We start from the raw sequence: 20,983 nt of genomic DNA, 5'->3' as shown, positions 1-20,983 counted from the left end.
AGGCAAATACAATTCTGGGATGTATTAACAGAAGCATACAGTCTAGATCACGTGAAGTCATTATCGGTCTTTACTCCTCTTTGGTCAGACCTCATGTGGAATACTGTGTACAGTTTTGGGCACCACATTTTAAAAAAGACATAGACAAACTGGAACAAGTTCAGAGAAGAGCGACCAGAATGATGACTGGTCTGCAAACCATGTCCTATGAGGAACAGGATTTGGGAATGTTTAGCTTGCAAAAAAGAAGACTGAGAGGAGACTTAATAGCTGTCTACAAATATGTCAAGGGCTGTCACATTGTAGAAGGATCATCTTTATTCTCATTTTCACAAGGAAAGACTAGAAGCAATGGGATGAAACTGAATGGGAGGAGACACATTAGATATTAGAAAAAACTTTTTGACAGTTAGGGTGATCAATGAGTGGAACAGGCTGCCAAGAGAGGTGGTGAGTTCCCCTTCAATGGACGTCTTCAAACAGAGGCTGGACAGACATCTGTCTGAGATGATTTAGTGAATCCTGCTTTGAGCAGGGGGTTGGACCAGATGACCCAGGAGGTCCCTTCCAACTCTACCATTCTATGATTCTATGATTCTATGATACTTTTTGCTCTTTCCATCATTCTGGTAGAGGTTGATCTTGGTTTCATCTGTCCAAAGAATGTTCTTCCAGAACTGTGCTGGCTTTTTTAGATGTTTTTTAGCAAAGTCCAGTCTAGCCTTTTTATTCTTGATGCTTATGAGTGGTTTGCACCGTGCAGTGAACCCTCTGTATTTACTTTCATGCAGTCTTCTCTTTATGGTAGATTTGGATATTGATACACCTACCTCCTGGAGAGTGTTGTTCACTTGGTTGGCTGTTGTGAAGGGGTTTCTCTTCACCATGGAGATTATTCTGCGATCATCCACCACTGTTGTCTTCCGTGGGCGCCCAGGTCTTTTTGCATTGATGAGTTCACCAGTGCTTTCTTTCTTTCTCAGTATGTACCAAACTGTAGATTTTGCCACTCCTAATATTGTAGCAATTTCTCAGATGGTTTTTTTCTGGTTTTGCAGCTTAAGGGTGGCTTGTTTCACCTGCATGGAGTGCTCCTTTGACCGCATGTTTACTTCACAGCAAAACCTTCCAAATGCATGTGGGATATATAATTATGTTTGTTATGCATATACTTGTATAATCTGGCACATCCTTCCCCCTCATTTTTATTCTTATTTATCTTAACTTGTCTGCTGTGCAATATATGTAATCATTATCATGTTATTGATTTTTCATCAATAAAGTTATTATATTGCCTTGTTTTGAATACATTTTTTGTATGATTTGTATTGGTAATGGTATTCGTAGGCTGCTATTTAGTATTTACACCTTTTTGGATTTTCTTTTCTATGTAGGTTTTCATTTAAATGTGAACTGAGCCTTACTGCAATCTTTGGGAGGCAGAATGAACAAATCAGCAGCAGGTGAAGAATTGGTTTTATATATTTTTTACGCTGTTCCCCGTGCGGTATAAGTGATTAGACGACTTTATTCTTCGGGTCGGTGCGATTACAGCGATGCCAGATTTATATCGGGTTTTTATATTTGGCTGCTGTCTCACACTAAAAAACACTTTTTGTTAGCAAAGACTAGTTTTTGCATCGCCATATTTTGAGAGCTATAATTTTTCCATATTTCGGCCGACAGAGTCATGTTAGACCTTTTTTTTTGTGGGACGAACTGACATGTTTATTGGTACCATTTTTGGGCACGTGACATTGTTTGATCGCTTTCTATTCTGATTTTTGGGAGGCAGAATGAACAAAAAACAGCAATTCAGGAATAGTATTTTTGTTTGCTTGTTTTTTATGCCGTTCCGCGTGAGGTAAAATTGATGAGGCAGTTTTATTCTTCAGGTCAGTAAGATTACAGCAATACTACATTTATATTGTCTTTTTTTGTTTTGCTGCATTTACACAATAAAAAATATTTTATATAAAAAATAATTATTTCTGTATCGATTTAATCTGAGAGCTGTAACTTTTTTATTTCTCCGTTGATGGATGATGTATTGCAGCTTATTTTTTGCAGGACAAGATGACATTTCCAGCAATGCAACTTCTATTTCCATTCAACTTTTTGATCGCATTTTATTCCACTTTTTGTTCGGCGGTATAACAAAAAAAGCATAGTTTTTTTGGCTTTTTTTTTTTTTTTTTTAAAGTGTTCACTGAAAGGGTTAACTAATGTGACAATTTTACAGGTCAGGTTGTTCTGGACATGGCGGTATATGTGTACTTTTTTGTTTTTACATAAATATACATATTTATTGGTATAATATTATGTTAATTTTTTTTGTGATATTTTTTTAAAATATTTTTACTTTTTTTTTTTACTTAGTCCCTCTATGGGACTTTAACTATTAGTCTGATTGCTGGTATAATGCATTACAATGCATTATACCTGTCAGTGTTACACTGACAGAAGCCTCTTAGACCATGCTCTAGCAGGCTTGCTGTAACTGGCTGACCTGGAAGTCGTCATGGTGACCTTGGGTTGCCATGACAACGATTGGGCCCTCGCGATGACGTCGTGGGGGCAGCAATCAGAAGGGAGAAGGAGACCCCTCCTTCTCTTAGCCTCCCAAATGATCCAATCGATATCGATCACAGCATTTAGGGGGTTAAATAGCCAGGGGTGGTGCGGGCACCACTCCTAGCAGTGACAGCCGGGTCTCGGCTACCACGTAAGTCGAGCTCCGGGCGGTGATTGCGTGGGCACAGCTTCTGTGCCACACATGATTGCCATGACGTACCCATACATCAAAGGTCCGGAAATCTTATCCGACCATGATGTATGGAGACATAAAAGTTCCTGAAGGGGTTAAATGGAATCTGTTAGCAGGATGTCACCCCTAAAACTATTTGTATGTGCATGTAGCTCTTTCAAAGACAAAGTTACTGAGGAATCAGCATGTGAATTGAAATTTAGGTGAAGCTGAAGGACTAGGGTAGATCTGAAGCCTCCATCACTCCAGCCCTATTCCCCTACCAGCGCTGCCTGCTCCTGCTTGATTGACGGCTTCTGTGCCTGAAGTGACACAAAATAGAGGCTGGCGGACAAGCAGGAGGAGGTGGCGCTGTGCAGGGAACAGAGCTGGAGTGACAAAGGCTTCAGGTCTAAAAATAGATCTTCAGCCTCATTTGCATATCAATTCAACATCAGCACTGTCCCCATTGGGGCTCACAATCTAGATTCCCTATCAGTTTGTCTTTGGAGTGTGGGAGGAAACCGGAGAACCTGGAGGAAACCAATGCAAACACGGGGAGAACATACAAACTCCTTGCAGATGTTGTCCTTGGTGGGATTTGAACCCAGGACCCCAGCGCTGCAAAGCTGCAGTGCTACCCACTGAGCTGGTTTACATTCAGTTTAGAGCACAATACAAACAGCTATGCTTTTCTAAACTAATACAACCCATTTAACAAATATTAAGAAAAATAAAATGTTTGCAGAGGTGCAAAGGTACTGGATTTTAATCTTTGTGACTCTATTACTACTTTACAAACTCTGCAACCAGAAATTGCAGACCCATTGTAATTTATGGTAATCAAACTCATATACATATATACTGTATAAATATATACAGCGTGTGAAATAAGTATTGAGCACATCACCAATTTTCTAAGTAAATATATTTCTAAAAGTGCTATTGACATGAAATTCTCATCAGATGTGAGTAACAACCCATCCAATCCATACAGGCAAAGAAACCAAACCATAGATGTCCATAAATTAAGTTATGTGTAATAATGAGAAATGACACAGGGAAAAAGTATTGAACTTACTGAAATTTATTTAATACTTTGTACATTTTGGTGATAACAGTTTCAAGATGCCTCCTGTATGGGGAAACTAGTCGCAGGCATTGCTCAGGTGTGATTTTGTCCCATTCTTCCACACAAACACTCTTCACATCCTGAAGATTCTGTGGGCCCCTTCTATGAACTCTGAGCTTTAGTTCCTTCCATATATTTTCTTTTGGATTCAGGTGATCGGCTCGGCCATTCTAGCAGCTTTATATTCTTCCTCTGAAACCAATTGAGAGTTTCCTTAGCTGTGTGTTTGGGATCATTGTCTTGCTGAAATGTCCACCCTCGTTTCACCTTCATCATCCTGGTAGATGGCAGCAGATTGTTATCAAGAATGTCTCGGTACATTTGTCCGTTCATCCTTCCTTCAATTACACGAAGTTTACCAGTGCCGTATGCTGAAAAACAGCCACACTCCATGATGTTCCCACCTCCAAACTTCACTATTGGTATAGTGTTTTTGGGGTGATGTGCAGTGCCTTTTGGCCTCCAAACATGATGTGTATTGTGGCATCCAAAGAGTTCAATATTGGTGTCATATGACCAGACTATATTCTTCCAGTATTTCACAGGCTTGTCTAGATGTTGTTGAACAAACTGTAAACACACTTGAACATGCTTTTTGTTCAGCAATGGGGTCTGTATGATGAGTGTGCATACAGGCCACGGAGGTTGAGTGCATTACTTATAGTTTTCTTTGAAACAATTTTACCTGCTGATTCCAGGTCTTTCTGTAGATCTCCACAGGTGGTCCTTGGCTGTTGGATAACTCTTCTGATAATTCTTTTCACTCTTCTGTCTGAAATCTTGCGGGGAACACCTGGTCGTGGCAGGTCTACGGTGAAATGATGTTGCTTCCACTTCCGGATTTTGGCACCATGGTGTTCACTGGAATCTTCAGTAGATTATAAATTCTTCTGTAACCAATGCCAACAGTATGTTTTGCAACAATAAGGTTGTGAAGGTCTTGAGACAGCTCACTGGTTTTACCCATCATGAGATGTTTATGTGGCACTTTGGTAATGAGACACCTTTTTATAGGCCATCAGTTGAACCAGCTGATATTCTTTTTCACTAAGTGATAGGATTGCTTTTTAATTACAGATAGATTTCAGCTGGTGTCATGACTTTCCATGACTTTTTGCTCCTCTCTTTCTTCATGTGTGCTATACTTTCCTGTGTCATTTCTCATTATTACACATAACTAATTTATGGACATCTATGGTGTGACATCTTTGCCTGTGTAGATTGGATGGGTTGTTACCAACATCTGGTAAGAATTTCATGTCAATAGCACCTTTAGAAATAAATTTACTTAGAAAATTGGTGACGTGTTCAATACTTATTTCACCCGCTGTATATATAATATATATAATAAACTAATATCTACATATATGGATCCACATACACACATGTACAGATAGATAGATAGATAGCTAGCTAGATAGATAGATAGATAGCTAGCTAGATAGATAGATAGATAGATAGATAGATAGATAGATAGATAGATAGATAGATGCTTTTAATAGCACAAAAGTTTTAAAAAGATTTTGTTTCTTAGGTTGCAGTGAAGACGTTTGATATATTCAAGTCACATGAATAAAAAAAATATGTAGACAGATTCTACCTATTTACTCGTACGTTGTACTGGCTTTCATCTACAGCCATTGCCTTGGTCATTGCAGTCACTGCTCCCTGTGTAATAAAAAAAACACAATGAGGGCTGGCTCAAACTCAATAAAACGTAAAATACAACACAAGGCAAGACATTACACAAGACAAGACACAGGGAAAGACTATGGAATGGAAAACACTTCACAAGACAAAAGACACCACACTTCACAGGACGTTAAGGCTGTGTGCCCACTATGAGTTATTTAAGCGTTTCCGCAGCGGCAATTCCGCTGCAGAAACGCTTAAAAACGCTTGGTAGAAGGCCTGCCATGTCCCCCAATGATAATCCGCATGTGCTGTGCACATGCTGCGGAAGTTTCCGCTGCGGATTATCATTGGGGAAAAAAACGCAGCACTACCAATTATTTTGCGGAAGCGCGGCGTTTTTGCCGCCACTGACTTGCATTGAATCGCTTAATATCCGCATCACTACATGTGCGCATGCGGATATTAAGCGATTCAATGTGCGGATGGTACCCAATTTTGGAGAAGAGTAGACTCTCCTCCAGACCCGGGTACCATAGAACCTGTAAAAAAAAGAATTAAAATAAAAAATATACATTATACTCACCTTCTGATAGCCCCCGGTCTCCTTATCCGATCCGCCCTGGTTTCCTGGCAGCTCGCGATGGTCTAAAAGGACCTGCCATGACGTCATTTAGTCATGTGAGGGGTCACGCGACCGCTGAGGCCGGCAGTCACGTGACCCGTCACATGACTAAATGACGACGTGGCAGGTCCTTTTACACAACCGCGAGACACCGGGGAGATCGGACGCATCGGATAAGGACACCAGGGGCCATCAGATGGTAAGTATAATATTTATTTTTTACCATTCTTTTACGGTCACACTATATATGCCGTTTGCATGGATTTATATAGTGTGACCTAGTTGTCAAGCACTTTCCAAGTGAGGCTAAAATCGCTTGGAAAGCGCTTGACAACCCGCATGCGGAAATGCATGTGAAGAACGCTTCACTTCCGCTTGTCCCTGGCAGGAAAAACGCATGTACAATCTGCATGTACAATCCGCATATACAATCTGCATGTACAATCCGCATGCGTTTTTTCTGCCAGGGAGATGCAGAAATACTCAGGAAAAAATCCGGAGCATTTCTGCATCGTGGGCACTTAGCCTCAGTCTTATGGGATAGTCTCCGCATTGCTGGACTCCTGGACTTGTATATCACCTATACACGGGACAGGTGATAAATGTATGTGTGCTGGGACCCCACTATTCATGACAATGGGTGGACTGTGTCCCCTGTTTATATGATGCGGTGGTCGCATATTCTCACTATGGGACAGATTCAGACAAGTGCTATACTCCATCAGTGGTGGTGGGACTCCCAGCGATCATCATACATTTATCACCTATGACATACAGTATATTGTTCGGGGGCGAATCCCTTTAATGCAGGTTATAAAGAATAAGAAAAGCAAATGTGAACTAAGTCAATTATATTTTGAAAGTAAGAAATTCTAATTGTGTTTTTTGCTGTAACTAATAAAATATTATAAAGAAGAGAAAGCGGCATGTACAGTATAATAAAGTAAAAGTATTCATTGTAGCATTACATAAAATGTATTGTGTGCCTGTCACGGGTGTGTCAGGTTTGACCAACAGTCATAAGGGGTCCGGCTGTAGAAGGTCACTACGTTTGGCCTTGCAAACATATTCCTGATCCTTTCATGATCCCTCTCTCTAGGACCCAGTGGTGGTCCTCACCTTGCTTGGGGATTATACCTTTAGGACCCAGCTATGATCCTCACCTTCTGCTGCTAATTACCACACCCTTGCTGGATCCTTACATACACTCAGTTTCTCCAGAGAGTTACTGGTGATAGAGTGATTCTTATCTATTCAGGCCTGGGATTCTAGTAGTCGACTAAAATTTTCTTGGATTTCCTTTGTGGATTATTGCCATGTTCTCTCCGGTGCCATCTAGAAGCTAAGTGTATTCCCTTGTTTGTTTCCCTTGTGTGCACTTTGGTTTGCAGTGGGGCTGATTAGTTCTCACCCCTCCCCCTCCCTATCTAAGGCCTAGCTTTAGGGTCAGCTAGGGCCAGGTTTCCTGCTCAGCGATAGGTGCAGAACTTATATAGGGTCCATAGGGGAGTCAGGGTTTGTTGTTTGAGCTGTTTAGGGGTCTCCACTCCCCCTTTCCCTACTTGTAGGGCCCCCTTCCCTTTTCCGGTCGTTATACACTGGGTTCTCCCCATACCCAGAATGACAGTGCCGCAAACATTGTACCTTTGTGGCCACATAAGGGATTGCATGTTTCTGCCCAATAATCCCAACAAGACTTGACACGTTGATAATGTTCCCTTGAGTTTTTCGCAGATGTGGTAAAGCATACTAAAACAGAGAGGAAAAACAACCCAAAAAGAAAAAAAAATAATAATTATTATTGACACTTACACGGCACAAAGGGTAACAACTACATCACTTTGTAAAGTTTCCTTAGGCCACGGCCCCACTATCAGTATTTGGTCAGTATTCGGTCAGAATTTTTTCTCAGGAGTGGGAGCCAAAACCAGGTGAGGAACAATCAGAGAAAAGGTAAAATAGAAACACGTCACCAATTCTGCATTTATCACTCACTCCTGGTTTTGGCTCCCACTCCTGAGAAAAAATACTGACCAAATACTGATAGTGGGGCCATGGCCTTATGGTGAATGGCAGTTCATATGCAAATAAAGAGATAAATTTATCGGAAGATCAGCTTTAGTATCCAGATGAGTACAGTAGGCTAACATTTCAGTCCACCCTGGCCTGAGTTACTGTAACAGAACATCTGAGCCACTAAGCCCCCTCCATGGCCCCTTGACCTTCATGTTTCTCTTGGAGGAAACTGGCTTCTTTGCTGCCCGTCTTGACAATACGCCAATCTCCAAAAGGCTTCACCCCACTCTGGATGCATATGCGCTGACACCTGCCTGCTGGGCTGATGTGTGCGGGCTTTTCATCCATGGAGGGGCTACTCACAATTTTGCCTAAGACCACGGCCATCAAAGAATGGGATCTAAACATTCTCCAAGAGCAACTTCTCCCAAAAACCCAGCAGCAATTTGGTGATGATGCCTTTTCTAGCATGATGGAGACCATGTCACAAGGCAAAAGTGAAAACAATGTGGCTCGGTAAACAATATAGTGAAGTGTTGGGTTCATGGCCAAGAAATTCCCCAGATCTCAATCCCATCGAGAACCTGTGGTCCATCCTCAAAAAGCAGGAGGACAAACAAACACAGAAAATGTGATAAGCACCAAGCACCGATTAGAGTCAGGATTTGGCCCAGAAGCCGATATCCAGCTGCCGAGGGGTGAAGGGCAGAAGTCTGGAGAAGTAAGAGTCAACTCTATAAATACTAGATCTTTACATAAGCTTGATGTATTTGTCAATAAAAGTTTAAAAACTTATGAAATTTTATAATTGTATATCAGTAACCAGAAAAACATCCGACTTAAAGATCTAAAAACACAGAAGCAGCAAAATGTGTGAAATCCAGAATCTGTGTCAGTCTGAAAACTTTTGGCTATGACATTAAGTCAGGGTTCTCTTCTGGGATCAGACCTCTCTGATATAAGCCATACCCATCTAAAAGCCACCACCATTTTTTCCACAACATACTGCTCACATATCACATTGTGAAGAACTCTCCGAGATTTACATCGTTGAGTTAATGTCCTTTGGGGTAAGAACACGACCCAAGCATGTAAATGGAATAAAATCCATGTCATGCACTGAAATTGGGCAATGTGAAAAAAGAAACTATATAAGAGGTGAAATTCTAAGGTATACATCTAAGATTAAAAAAAAAAAAATCAAAATTTCTGAGATAAAAAGGCAGAATTCTCACCCAAGAATCCACTCCAGATAAAAACACCAAAAAAGCTATGGTCAAAAAGTCACAAGTCCCACGTTCCTAAAGGTTAATTGACATGAATAGTGTCCTTAGAAGGTGACATTTTTGTCTCGTGTGTGGGCTAGGGCTATAATTTTCACCCCTCCAATATTATAGAGGTACTGTATATCCACAGCAGATTCCACGTGGGACATATGCGGATCTTGTTGCAGAATTACCATGGATTTGTCTACTAATTTTGGTCCATTTCTTTCTTGCCTTTTTTTCTTATGGTTTTTGCAACCTGAAATCTTCAGTGAAAAACAAAAATATGCAAAGCAATAATATTTAAGTAGTTACATTATTATTCCGGTAATTACCTTTGCAGTGAGAAAGTAACCAATCAGATTCAGGTTTAGAAGGTCCTGGAAGTCCTGGGCACTGGTGTTGTCTATGATTTGTTCTGGAGGATCTAGAATCACATAAACAACAGATCATACAACAGTTAATCTAAAGTAAATGTAAAAGCTAATATAAAAAACCTTGATACATTAGAGGAATGTCTGTCGAACCCGCTGATTCTGGTGGGACCGGCTAGCAACAATCCAATGTGTATGGACGTGCCCTAACTCTCCCCAAATATGTAACATTAGGGGAACACACTCATTTATCTAAGGTATTTAGGCAAAATCAGCCATACATCCAATGTTTGTTTGTATCACCAACTTTGTCCTTTTATCATAGAGGTTAGAGTGTTTGTACTGATCACTGGGTGTCCGAATGCCGGGACTCTCCACCTGTTGAGAATGAATGGAGAACTTCATTCACATGGGACTCGGCAGATCCCGGTCAGGTGAGTGTCCAAGCATTCGGGAATAACTTCCAATCTTGGTGCAAACCCTGTAATCTCAGATGCTCATGGTGGATATTGAAATATAACCTGATTTTCTAGGGTAGAGCATTCCAGAAAACTGGTGCAGCTTGAGAAAAGTCTTGGTAATTGGAGTTCACTTGTTAAGTTGTCAGAAACTTTTTGTAAGAGTGATTCTTTCAGACCCAAGCTATTCATAGATTGACATCTGAATATCCGCCATGTAATAATATATTTCTTTACCGCAGCATTAGCTGTTTGGCCAGTGAAGGGCCTACCCCCAAAAATTAGGAAGGTCCATGGAGTCAGACCCACCATAGTCAGCAAATCGCTGCTGAAGCTCAGAATCGAGTGGTGTAAGCGCTTGTACTTTTTCAGCAATCCCATAGAGAATGAGTGGTCGTACCCCCCCGCGGGCAAACTCTTACTGATCCCCCAAGTCCTTTGGTTGGGTAATAACCTTTAATGATGGGACTTAGCCCTTTAAATAAGGTACTTACGCCACCCGGCGTTGTTGATCAGACAGTCTATTTTTCCATATGTTTTCACAGTTACGTCAATCAGCCTCTATAAAAAAAAAAAAAAAAAAAAAAAGATTATTTGTCATTTCCTATTAAAACAATGATAGAAGCATCAATAAAAAGACTCAAACCTCATCTTTTACCATACACGTGACCTTTCTATTACACTTATGGCACAATGCAAAGGTCATATCTCCTGGTCTCCATATTGGACTTCTTTTTGGTAAGTATTTGCATTTTACATGAAATACCAATTTTGTCATCTAACTATAAGTGCGTGTTGCGCTGTACTTCTGTTACTCCTCCTGGAAGTATGTGATAATACAGACAACTGGGTGTCATCTTTCTTTCAGCTCTCCTGGCAGTCCTGCTTTAATAAATACTTATATTGTCCATTAAAAAAAATCAATGCTGGAGCCTATTTTTTATTTTATTTTTTAGAACTGCACATTATCCCATTCCTCAGTTATTCTTCCTGGAAATAGTTGAATAAATTGATAACTGGGCACTACTTTTCTCCTTGACAACATTCTGAAGATCCAACAGGTCCAGGTCCCTTATTTTGTCAACTATAAACTTATTTTGGAAGTTTACGCAGATGTTTGATTTGATTCTCTCCACATATAGGTGTGAACAGAACTTGAGAAGTAACCACATTATTATCATATCTTCAGGTTCACGTCTATTCACTTCACGCTGTCTACTGGTGAAATAAAGCAAAACTGAAAAATAAAGATATCAGACACTAAGCAATAAAAAAGTTACCTTGATTTCTTCCTCTTTTGTTACATCACAAGAGACATAAATGGCGGCTCCGGACCCCGAAGATTTCAGTTCAGCTTCAAGGTCACAGGCCGTCTCCTCTGCAAAGAACACAGAAATGTTCCAAGAATATTGCAGATGAGCTCATCTTGGTTATATTATTTTATACTATCGCATAAGTGACATTTGTTTCAATAAACTTTATGTATCCAAAATGACCTAAAAAAATCTCTGACAAGTCCCGGCCACTAGGTGTCTCCCCTCTAACTTGCTCTTCATTGCTTATTGTAAAGTGTAATTCATTTCTAGCTGCCGGGACCACAAGATGGATTACAGGAAAGTGGGGATGGGCCTTTGTCTCTCTGCTCCTGCATACTTTTTGGTCAAACTGCATATAAGCATGAGAGACTGGCAAGTTTTGCAATGGCAGGATAAATGCATGCTGGAAAGGAAGTTCCAGCACATATAGTGCTGATAGAATGCTGACGAAAAGGAGCACCCTACTTAAAATTAATGAATGGCAAGTTACAGGGCATGAGACTGAAAGAAAAGAGATCCCTTGGTGAAGAGCATAAAATTAGAACTTAATGAAAAGGTCCATAACCCCGGAATTGTAAACGGATTTAAAAACAAAAGAAAACTGAATATTCATCGGAAGAAAATCAGAGCAAAAACTGGCTACTTTTAACTACGTCCCATTTAAATGTTTGATCAGTGCAGGACCCACCGACACATGTGAATAATCGCCCTGTTCAATGTCTACCCAGCGGAATACTAGCTTTATACAATTTAGATAAAGTCCCACTGGGGACATGAATTAATATGGACACTTTCCACTGCTGTAGATGTAAAATGGATAATGTACAGCTCTATAGTCCTTATAGAAAGTGGATGTGACTATCTATTATGGCATTTTGTTAATTTGAGGACATTGTACCTTTTGAACAGAACACAACTGAAGCTCCATTGTTCACTGTGGGTCCACATATAAAAGAAAAAAAGTATAAAAAATATTAATACAAGAGAAAATTTATTAGATCAATATAAATAGGTCCATTGTACTAGTGTAGTCTCACCAGCTAAATAGTGAAAAAAGGTTGCTACCCAGAATAACCCCTACATAGGTGACAAGGTAAGCAAAAGTGAAGAATACATTTTATTATAGAATCAGAAAAATAACACAAAACTCATATAAAAGCCCATGCTACAGTAAAGGGATAATCTGGCGCAGGGGGGAGTCCTGAGGAAGTGTGTACGAAACGCGCGTCGGGATAGAACAACGTCAAACAGACCATGCCACAGCCTGCACCAGATTAGCTCTCTACTGTAGGTAAACTATTCCTTTGTGCATAAGAGATAACTTAAGCATAAACCTACAATAAAGCAAAGGACGGTATCACTATGTCATTCTAAAGCACATTAGATGGCTGTCGGATGAATGATGTTTCAGCGGATCGTTTGGCTGGCTCTCCTAAACACAGGAGCTTTTGGGTTCTCTATCGAAGAGTCGCCGTCATGTTTCGTAGTGTCTTACCTTGAGCAGAACAAAGTGATCGGCAGTCCAAAATTGGACATTCCCAATCGACATTTCCCCTGGCGATCAGCTGGCCGGAGCCCCAGTAAACATTAGTGTTGGCCAAACCTATATTGGCAGGTGCAGTCAACATTAGTCTAATGTGTATGGGCGGCTTTATGGTAAGTTCATATGTCCGTTTTCACATTCCGGTTGAAACAGATAGAAATCATGCTTAAAAGTGATCTGTTCCATCAGTTATGCAAACGGAAGCAGGGGTTCCATGGATTATCATGGGGTCTGTCTGGTGTTTGTTTATTTGGAACCAAAAAATAAAGTCCTGAAATGGAACAAACAAACAGAATGTGGACTAGGCAGCTGGGATATATAGTGCTGTTTGTATAGTTATCACACTGGACAAGGGAGCAATCTCTGAGCTGTTTCTGCACCTAAAATACATGATCTGTGAATTTTCCAGCTACGGATGTTTCTTCAGATTGCAGTAGCTGTGTGCAGTCCGCTGTTTGCCATCTTGGTTTATGTTACCAGTTAAAGAAGCACTCCTCCTATAAAAGTTTTTATCGTCTTAATATATTACAGTCATCATATTATATAGCACTGTGTACTTACAATTGCTCATTTTGCCTTTCTACCCAGATAATTCTTCTCTCTGTTCTATGTAGAAACAGGAAGTCTCTTGTCCCTGCATGAGTCATTCCCCTGTTCAACTTCTGACCCAACTGCTCCCTCTTCCTCCCTTCCAGGGACTTTTGCAGTGACTCTTACAGGAAAAAATTGACCTCCTGTTTATACATAGAGCTTAGAAATATTCATCTAGTCAGTTTTTAATCAGGTGATGTCATAGACCTAATGGAAAAGAGAAGAATTATCTGGGTAGAAAGAAAAATGAGCAATTGTAAGTACACAGTGATATATAATATGATGATTGCACGATATTAAGAGGATAACAATTTTCATAGAAGGAAAAGTGCTTCTTTAATGGGATCAGAATAAACTGTTTAACCAATAGGGTATGTGCACACATTGCGTTTTTGTTGCGTTTTGTTCCAAAACCTGAAAGACTTCCTAGTACCAGCAAAGTGAATGATATCTGCAGCATATAGTTTGTATTAGCTCTCAAGGATCCTCACCGCTTCTCCTGAACCTCCATGGCAGAACAAAGGGACTAAACTTTATGCCCAGCGTTCTATTTTAATATCTAGAATCCTGTGCTGCACTGTTTCTAGTTAGATAAATGACAATTTTGGAGGCAAGCAGCTCCCAACTGGGGGGGTGTAGGAATATACAGCAAGTAGTGATCTCTGTATAGAGTGAGCGCCATCTAGTGGCAGCTGCAGGTTGTTGCTCTGGCAAGCACTTTAGCACTGTCTGAAGTCAGTGTGCGTCAGAGGTTTCAGTCTGGAGGATTTCACAACAGAAACCTAAAAATCATTAGTATAGGTCACCTATATGCTATAATAGCATACGTTTAGAGTATAGCGTGAACAAAGCCCTATGGATCTACAGTGGTGGCCAAAAGTATTGGCACCCCTGCAATTCTGTCAGATAATACTCAGTTTCTTCCTGGAAATGATTGCAATCACAAATCCTTTGGTATAATTATCTTCATTTAATTTATCTTCAAGGAAAAAACACAAAAAGAATTGTCCTAAAGCCAAATTGGATACAATTCCACACCAAACCTAAAAAAGGGGGTGGACAAAAGTATTTTCACTGTTTGAAAAATCATGTGATGCTTCTCTAATTTGTGTAATTAACAGCACCTGTAACTTACCTGTGGCACCTAACAGGTGTTGGCAATAACTAAATCACACTTGCAGCCAGTTAACATGGATTAAAGTTGACTCAACCTCTGTCCTGTGTCCTTGTGTGTACCACATTGAGCATGGAGAAAAGAAAGAAGACCAAAGAACTGTCTGAGGACTTGAGAAACCAAATTGTGAGGAAGCATGAGCAATCTCAAGGCTACAAGTCCATCTCCAAAGACCTGAATGTTCCTGTGTCTTCCGTGCGCAGTGTCATCAAGAAGTTTAAAGCCCATGGCACTGTGGCTAACCTCCCTAGATGTGGACGGAAAAGAAAAATTGACGAGAGATTTCAACGCAAGATTGTGCGGATGGTGGATAAAGAACCTCGACTAACATCCAAACAAGTTCAAGCTGCCCTGCAGTCCGAGGGTACAACAGTTTCAACCCGTACTATCCGTCGGCGTCTAAATGAAAAGGGACTGTATGGTAGGATACCCCGAGACATAAAAAAGCCAGGCTGGAGTTTGCCAAAACTTACCTGAGAAAGCCTAAAACGTTTTGGAAGAATGTTCTCTGGTCAGATGAGACAAAAGTAGGGCTTTTTGGGAAAAAGCATCAACAAAGAGTGTACAGGAAAAAAAAGAGGCATTCAAAGAAAAGAACACGGTCCCTACAGTCAAACATGGCGGAGGTTCCCTGATGTTTTGGGGTTGCTTTGCTGCCTCTGGCACTGGACTGCTTGACCGTGTGCATGGCATTATGAAGTCTGAAGACTACCAACAAATTTTTCAGCATAATGTAGGGCCCAGTGTGAGAAAGCTGGGTCTCCCTCAGAGGTCATGGGTCTTCCAGCAGGACAATGACCCAAAACACACTTCCAAAAGCACTATAAAATGGTTTGAGAGAAAGCACTGGAGACTTCTAAGGTGGCCAGCAATGAGTCCAGACCTGAATCCCATAGAACACCTGTGGAGAGATCTCAAAATGGCAGTTTGGAGAAGGCACCCTTCAAATATCAGGGACCTGGAGCAGTTTGCCAAAGAAGAATGGTCTACAATTCCAGCAGAGCATTGTAAGAAACTCATTGATGGTTACCGGAAGCGGTTGTTCGCAGTTATTTTGGCTAAAGGTTGTGCAACCTAGTATTAGGCTGAGGGTGCCAATACTTTTGTGTGGCCCATTTTTGGAGTTTTGTGTGAAATGATCAATGATTTGATTTTTGCTTCATTCTCTTTTGTGTTTTTTCCTTGCAAGCAAATTAAATGAAGATAATAATACCAAAGAATTTGTGATTGCAATCATTTTCAGGAAGAAACTGAGTATTATCTGACAGAATTGCAGGGGTGCCAATACATTTGGCCACCACTGTATTTAAAGTTAACGTGTAATCAGAAAATGTACATTGTTTAAATCAGGTTTTTGTGTTACATTAATCTTTTAAACATTTTTGACAATGTTTTTTTTATAATACAAACTTTATTAGGAAACACAATAGTTCACACTGGGGCTTTTTTAGACTCACATTTCCTGTCCTTTCAGGAACAGTTTTCAGCAGGCTCCTTATCAGCAGAGGCACGATTACAATGAGAGGTAACACTTCTATACACAGTTGATAACACAGGACCAACCAATCACAACAGGCAATGTCACAGCTCCTTCTCTCCTCACAATGACCTTTGCACATGCTTATTAGATGCTTCAATATAAAGGATAGGGATAGAATACAACCATTGTGGCTATGTACATGTGTTGTTTCCTGAAACAATAGGTCAAGTCTAAAAAAGCCTCAGTGGCCAGTATGAAAATTGCAAGAAATCTTTATTTTATTTTTATTACCGATTGTGATGTGAAAAAAAAATTCATTTAACACAAAAATCTGATTTAAGCAATAGGTCATTTTCTGATGACCCATTCGCTTTAAGGTATGCGCCTGGGAGCTTTCCGTTGCATATGGCAAATGAACACGGTATGGTGAGGAACAGGACATCAGTAGATGAGCGCCGGCCAAGTATAATGGCAGTTGATGTCATGCTTCCATGGCAGGCACATCACTGATAACAATCATCTTCTCATCCCTGCTGTCTCACCGTTGGGATATTGTACTTTGCTATGTTCATAACCACCTGACAGCTCTTTATAGGGCTTCCATAGAAAGGCTACTCTGCCCAACAAGTCCCAGAGGAACATTTGTCTTCACCCTTCAGCCCCTATTCTGAGATATGGATTTTCACAGAGCCCTCTAGGTTGGGTCCACATAGTAGCTGCTGGCCGGTGGAGCGGGCTGGCTGAGAAGGGTTTTATAAACAGAGTCAAAACCAGAAAAGTCAGAAAACAAAAAGGCAGAATCGTCAGGCAAAAGGAAAAGGTTAAAATAGTCCGAAGTCAGCAACTGAAAAACACACAGGATCAAATAACAGAGGTATAGGGACAGAACAAGGGTCAGGGTATGTGTACACAACATCTCTTCTAAGGGGTGGGGGGTTGGAGCGGAATCCACCTAAAAGTTCAAAAGAATAAACATATGCATTTTTATGTAAGAAAAAAAATGACATGCTCAAAAAAACTCATCGGTGGTCAAAAAAGCACTCAAGAAACTACCAAAAATATACAAAAAAAAGATGCTTCAGGGAAAAACCCGCCGTTATTTGCTTGAGCATCTTCCTCGTGAAAAACTTGTCGGTTTCTGAAAAAGACGTCGTGTGCACATATCCTGAATGGCAAATGAAGGCAGGGAGCTGTTCATATAGTGCGAGTCCTGCCCATAGATAAGGGGAGTTAATGAGATGACCATGTTCCTGCCTGGATGGCACCACAAGTCCCAGAATATCAAACAGAGCTGCTGCACTGTCGCGGTGCCACACGGCTACAGAAGCAGAAGGAGCGAGCACAGACATGGATGTAACATATGAAGTTAAATATTTAGATCCATTCGACAGAAAAACTATTTCCCTAAATGTGGCTTTAATACAGAACGATATGGCTCGTAGCCTGAGACTTGTCGGACATCTCCAGGTTTAAAGATCAAGATGAACGATTTATCAAACATTAACAGGAAACAAAAAAATGTGCACTTTGGAGCCTTCACCGGCAAATCAAATGCAATAAATTGTGAAAAAAATGTAATATATTATTTTAAAATATGCATTTTTTATGTTTTATGCAGAGCCGCTTCAGGGAAGGAAACTCCAGATTTTCCAATTCCTATTATTTTATTTCTAGCTGACATTTTATTTATCCTAAAAAAAACAAAAAACCACAACCTACATGTATCCTATAGAACTCTGCACATACATCAGTCATAGCATTAAAACCCCTCTGCCTAACATTGGGTAGGTTCTCCTCGAGTCACCAAAACAGATCTGACCCATCAAGGCATGAACGTATCAAGATCTCTAATGATGTCCTTTGGTATTTTGCACTAATACATTAGCAGCACTTGTTGTAAATCCTGTAATTTGTGGGGTGGGACCTCCATAGTCCAGACTTATTTTTCCAGCACATCCCATAGATCTCGACAAAATGTATTTTTCAATATGTCATTACCAGGCTGCATGTTTTTCGTGCTCCTGTGAGCAGCCTGCATGTCCTAAACTGCTACCATGGCTGCAGCGTCTCCAGACTTGTCTCCCATGGAGCACATCTGAGACGCCATTGTTCGGCTATTACACTGGGAGCTGAGATTTCCTATAAGTTTCGCAAGAAGTGAATCAACTTAACTGTAAGGTTCTTTCACCGCTCCTCCATATTGCAATGATGATATGTGGCTCATGTGATGGAAAGGATAGTTGGATAATATTGATATTCCTCATAGTAATTAAAAAATTTTAACTATTAAAATAACTATTTAAATGAGTTGTCTAGCTAAAAAATGGAGTTATTTCAGTGATGCAACATGCTAAGATACTTTTTGCCCTATAGATGAACAATTAAAAGCTCCACTCCAGGCACGTCCTCTTCCAGTTTGTGCCCTGCACAGGACAGCACTTCCCTGTGTCACGTCATCATCAGAGCTGTTTGTGAAGGAAGCTGTCTACTCATTTCAATAGCCAGAGAAGGGGGCTGGCTCAGTCACTGCAATGACCCGTCAGCCAGCCCCCTTCATACTCATCTCTGGTCAAATGCCAACACAGAACACTATCTGAAACAGTAACAGCTGGGGCAGTAACTGTAGACTGGGCACCTTTCAGATGTAAACTATATTGCATAACATATTAATTTAAAGGGGTGATCCATGACTATTTTTTTTTTTATTACTATGGCCCTAAGCAACTACCTGCCGCTGGCACACAGCTTCCGCTGGCATCACGTTGACAGAGGAGTGGCTTCTCATCCGCCTTGCTCTGTCGATGGTTTCATGCTGGTTGATAGTCGGCTCCCCGCTACCTAACTGTGGGGAGCCAGCTGTCAATCAGTATGACATTGGCAGTTATGGACAACCCCTTTAATCTTATTTAACTACACTTTTATAGTTAGAGAAACCTTGAATTTCAAAAAAAAAAATTGAGATTCAGAATGCTGCAATTAGTAACCGCAATGTGTGTGTGGGGAAACAGGGCTCCCAAAAGTACAATTTGAGTACTTCAGTCCCTTTATTTCCAGGAGATAAGCATAGTCAAATCTGTTTGGTAGCAGCTTATCGCTGCTCCCACCGTGCAAATTACATATCTGCTCAGTTTTCTCTAGAGGGAATATTAATTTTGAAGTCGGGGGAGAATAGCTGAAGGGGGAACGTTTGGGATAACCTGGATGGGAGATGAAGGTATAGAAGGTCTAAGGAGGTCATGTGTTTCACCCACCACAAGTGTGGAGGATTTGTTTTGTATTTGATACTAAAATTGTAAATTGTTTTGCACTTTCGCATACACAATATAATAAGTTCTTACCAAAAACCCTGACGGCTGCCTCTCCGATGCCCTTCGTGCCACCGGTGACGATGACCACCTTGTTGTGATAGCGCAGCCTTGGTTCTGGTCCACTAGTAGCCATGGTGCTTCGCCTGTAGCAGATGAAGGCAACAAAGGTGTTGTTTCAGCAGAGAAACAATCACGTTCTCATCAGCTGACCTGTAGAGTAACCGAAAGGGAAATGCTGGGCATGTTCCTCCTCCTGCAGCATGATGGGATGTGTAGTTTTATGCAAACATCAGCTAAAGGGGAAGCACTGAACCGCAGACACAGTTTCAGCATGTAGCAGATGTAGAACCGGAAGAACAGGCAAATTTTCTTGTAATAATTTCATCCCATAATGTAATTTACATGCAGAATTTATTGCAGACATTTTCCCCTGAATGTGATCCAGTTGCCTGGATCTCCACACGCCTCATACAGATGAACAGAACAGTTAAATAATAGCCAGGAGCAAACATGTTTAGCGTCTATTCACACTCACAAATTCTGAGAAGCAACGAACTAAAGGGTTGGCCACTTACTGGTTGAAATGTAAAAATGCACTAAACAGATATGTTCTACCCCAGGTAACGTTACATACCCCCACTGCCTGGAAATAACACCACTGCTACCACTTTGCGCACTTAGTCACGTGCCGACAAGCTGCTCTCCCTAATTCTCTCAATGTTCAGTGAAAAGATGTCAGAAGCCGGAAGAAAAGCGAGTTGTCAGGTGACCATAAGTATGAAAATCACATATGAGTGAAGTGACCATGTGATGACTGCTGGAACCAGCGAGCAGAGCTGAATCCTGACAGTGAGTGTATTACACACTGTTAGGCTCAGACATGCTACAGGACTTCATTTTATAAATAAAGGGCTTGCTTAGGTTTGAGGTGACCGCAGGCTTCTGAATTCTCACAGCGCATGTGTGGCACCCCAGGGGTCTGGTTTTCCACAGTAATGTAATGTTATGTCTGAGAGCAGGTGGGAGGTCCTTTGGTCAGGGATCCTGTGCATGCCACACCTCCTGCCCAGTCTTGGGAGGGGAAGAACTTCCCCTGTATAAACCCTGGGCTGAGGCAGGGTTAGTCAGTCAAGGAGAGTAGAGACAAGAAACAGCAGAAGCAATACTACTACGAGTCAGGGGCTGGCAGCTGCAGAGCTCGCCCTGACTGAGAAGCTTTCTTACCGGACCCGGCGTCCGAGGCTGTGGGGACTAACTCTTACCCAGCAGCAGAAGCCGACCGGCAGGGGATTTCAGGTCCTCAGGCCCAGAAACCCGAAGGCA

The 20,983-nt window shown here is 41.0% G+C and overlaps 1 protein-coding gene across 1 annotated transcript in view; it reads right to left on the bottom strand.

The window, feature by feature from the left end:
• The window catches only part of HSD17B14 (hydroxysteroid 17-beta dehydrogenase 14), a 33,612-nt gene extending 13,684 nt beyond the window's left edge, over nucleotides 1-19,928 (bottom strand). Inside the window, exons 1-7 of the mRNA XM_073656330.1 lie at nucleotides 19,691-19,928; nucleotides 12,463-12,498; nucleotides 11,529-11,626; nucleotides 10,743-10,809; nucleotides 9,752-9,843; nucleotides 7,780-7,884; nucleotides 5,479-5,546 (exon numbers count right to left, since the gene is read on the bottom strand). Coding sequence (XP_073512431.1) covers nucleotides 5,479-5,546; nucleotides 7,780-7,884; nucleotides 9,752-9,843; nucleotides 10,743-10,809; nucleotides 11,529-11,626; nucleotides 12,463-12,498; nucleotides 19,691-19,793 — 569 coding nt within the window. The 5' untranslated portion in view covers nucleotides 19,794-19,928. The remainder of the gene's footprint in view (nucleotides 1-5,478; nucleotides 5,547-7,779; nucleotides 7,885-9,751; nucleotides 9,844-10,742; nucleotides 10,810-11,528; nucleotides 11,627-12,462; nucleotides 12,499-19,690) is intronic.
• Between the last annotated feature and the right edge of the window lie 1,055 nt (nucleotides 19,929-20,983).

Source organism: Phyllobates terribilis, unplaced genomic scaffold (assembly GCF_046119375.1).
Source record: "Phyllobates terribilis strain yellow unplaced genomic scaffold, ASM4611937v1 Scaffold_12__6_contigs__length_324123572, whole genome shotgun sequence".
Lineage (NCBI taxonomy): Eukaryota > Metazoa > Chordata > Amphibia > Anura > Dendrobatidae > Phyllobates > Phyllobates terribilis.
This window is presented reverse-complemented; position numbering and strand designations above follow the sequence as displayed.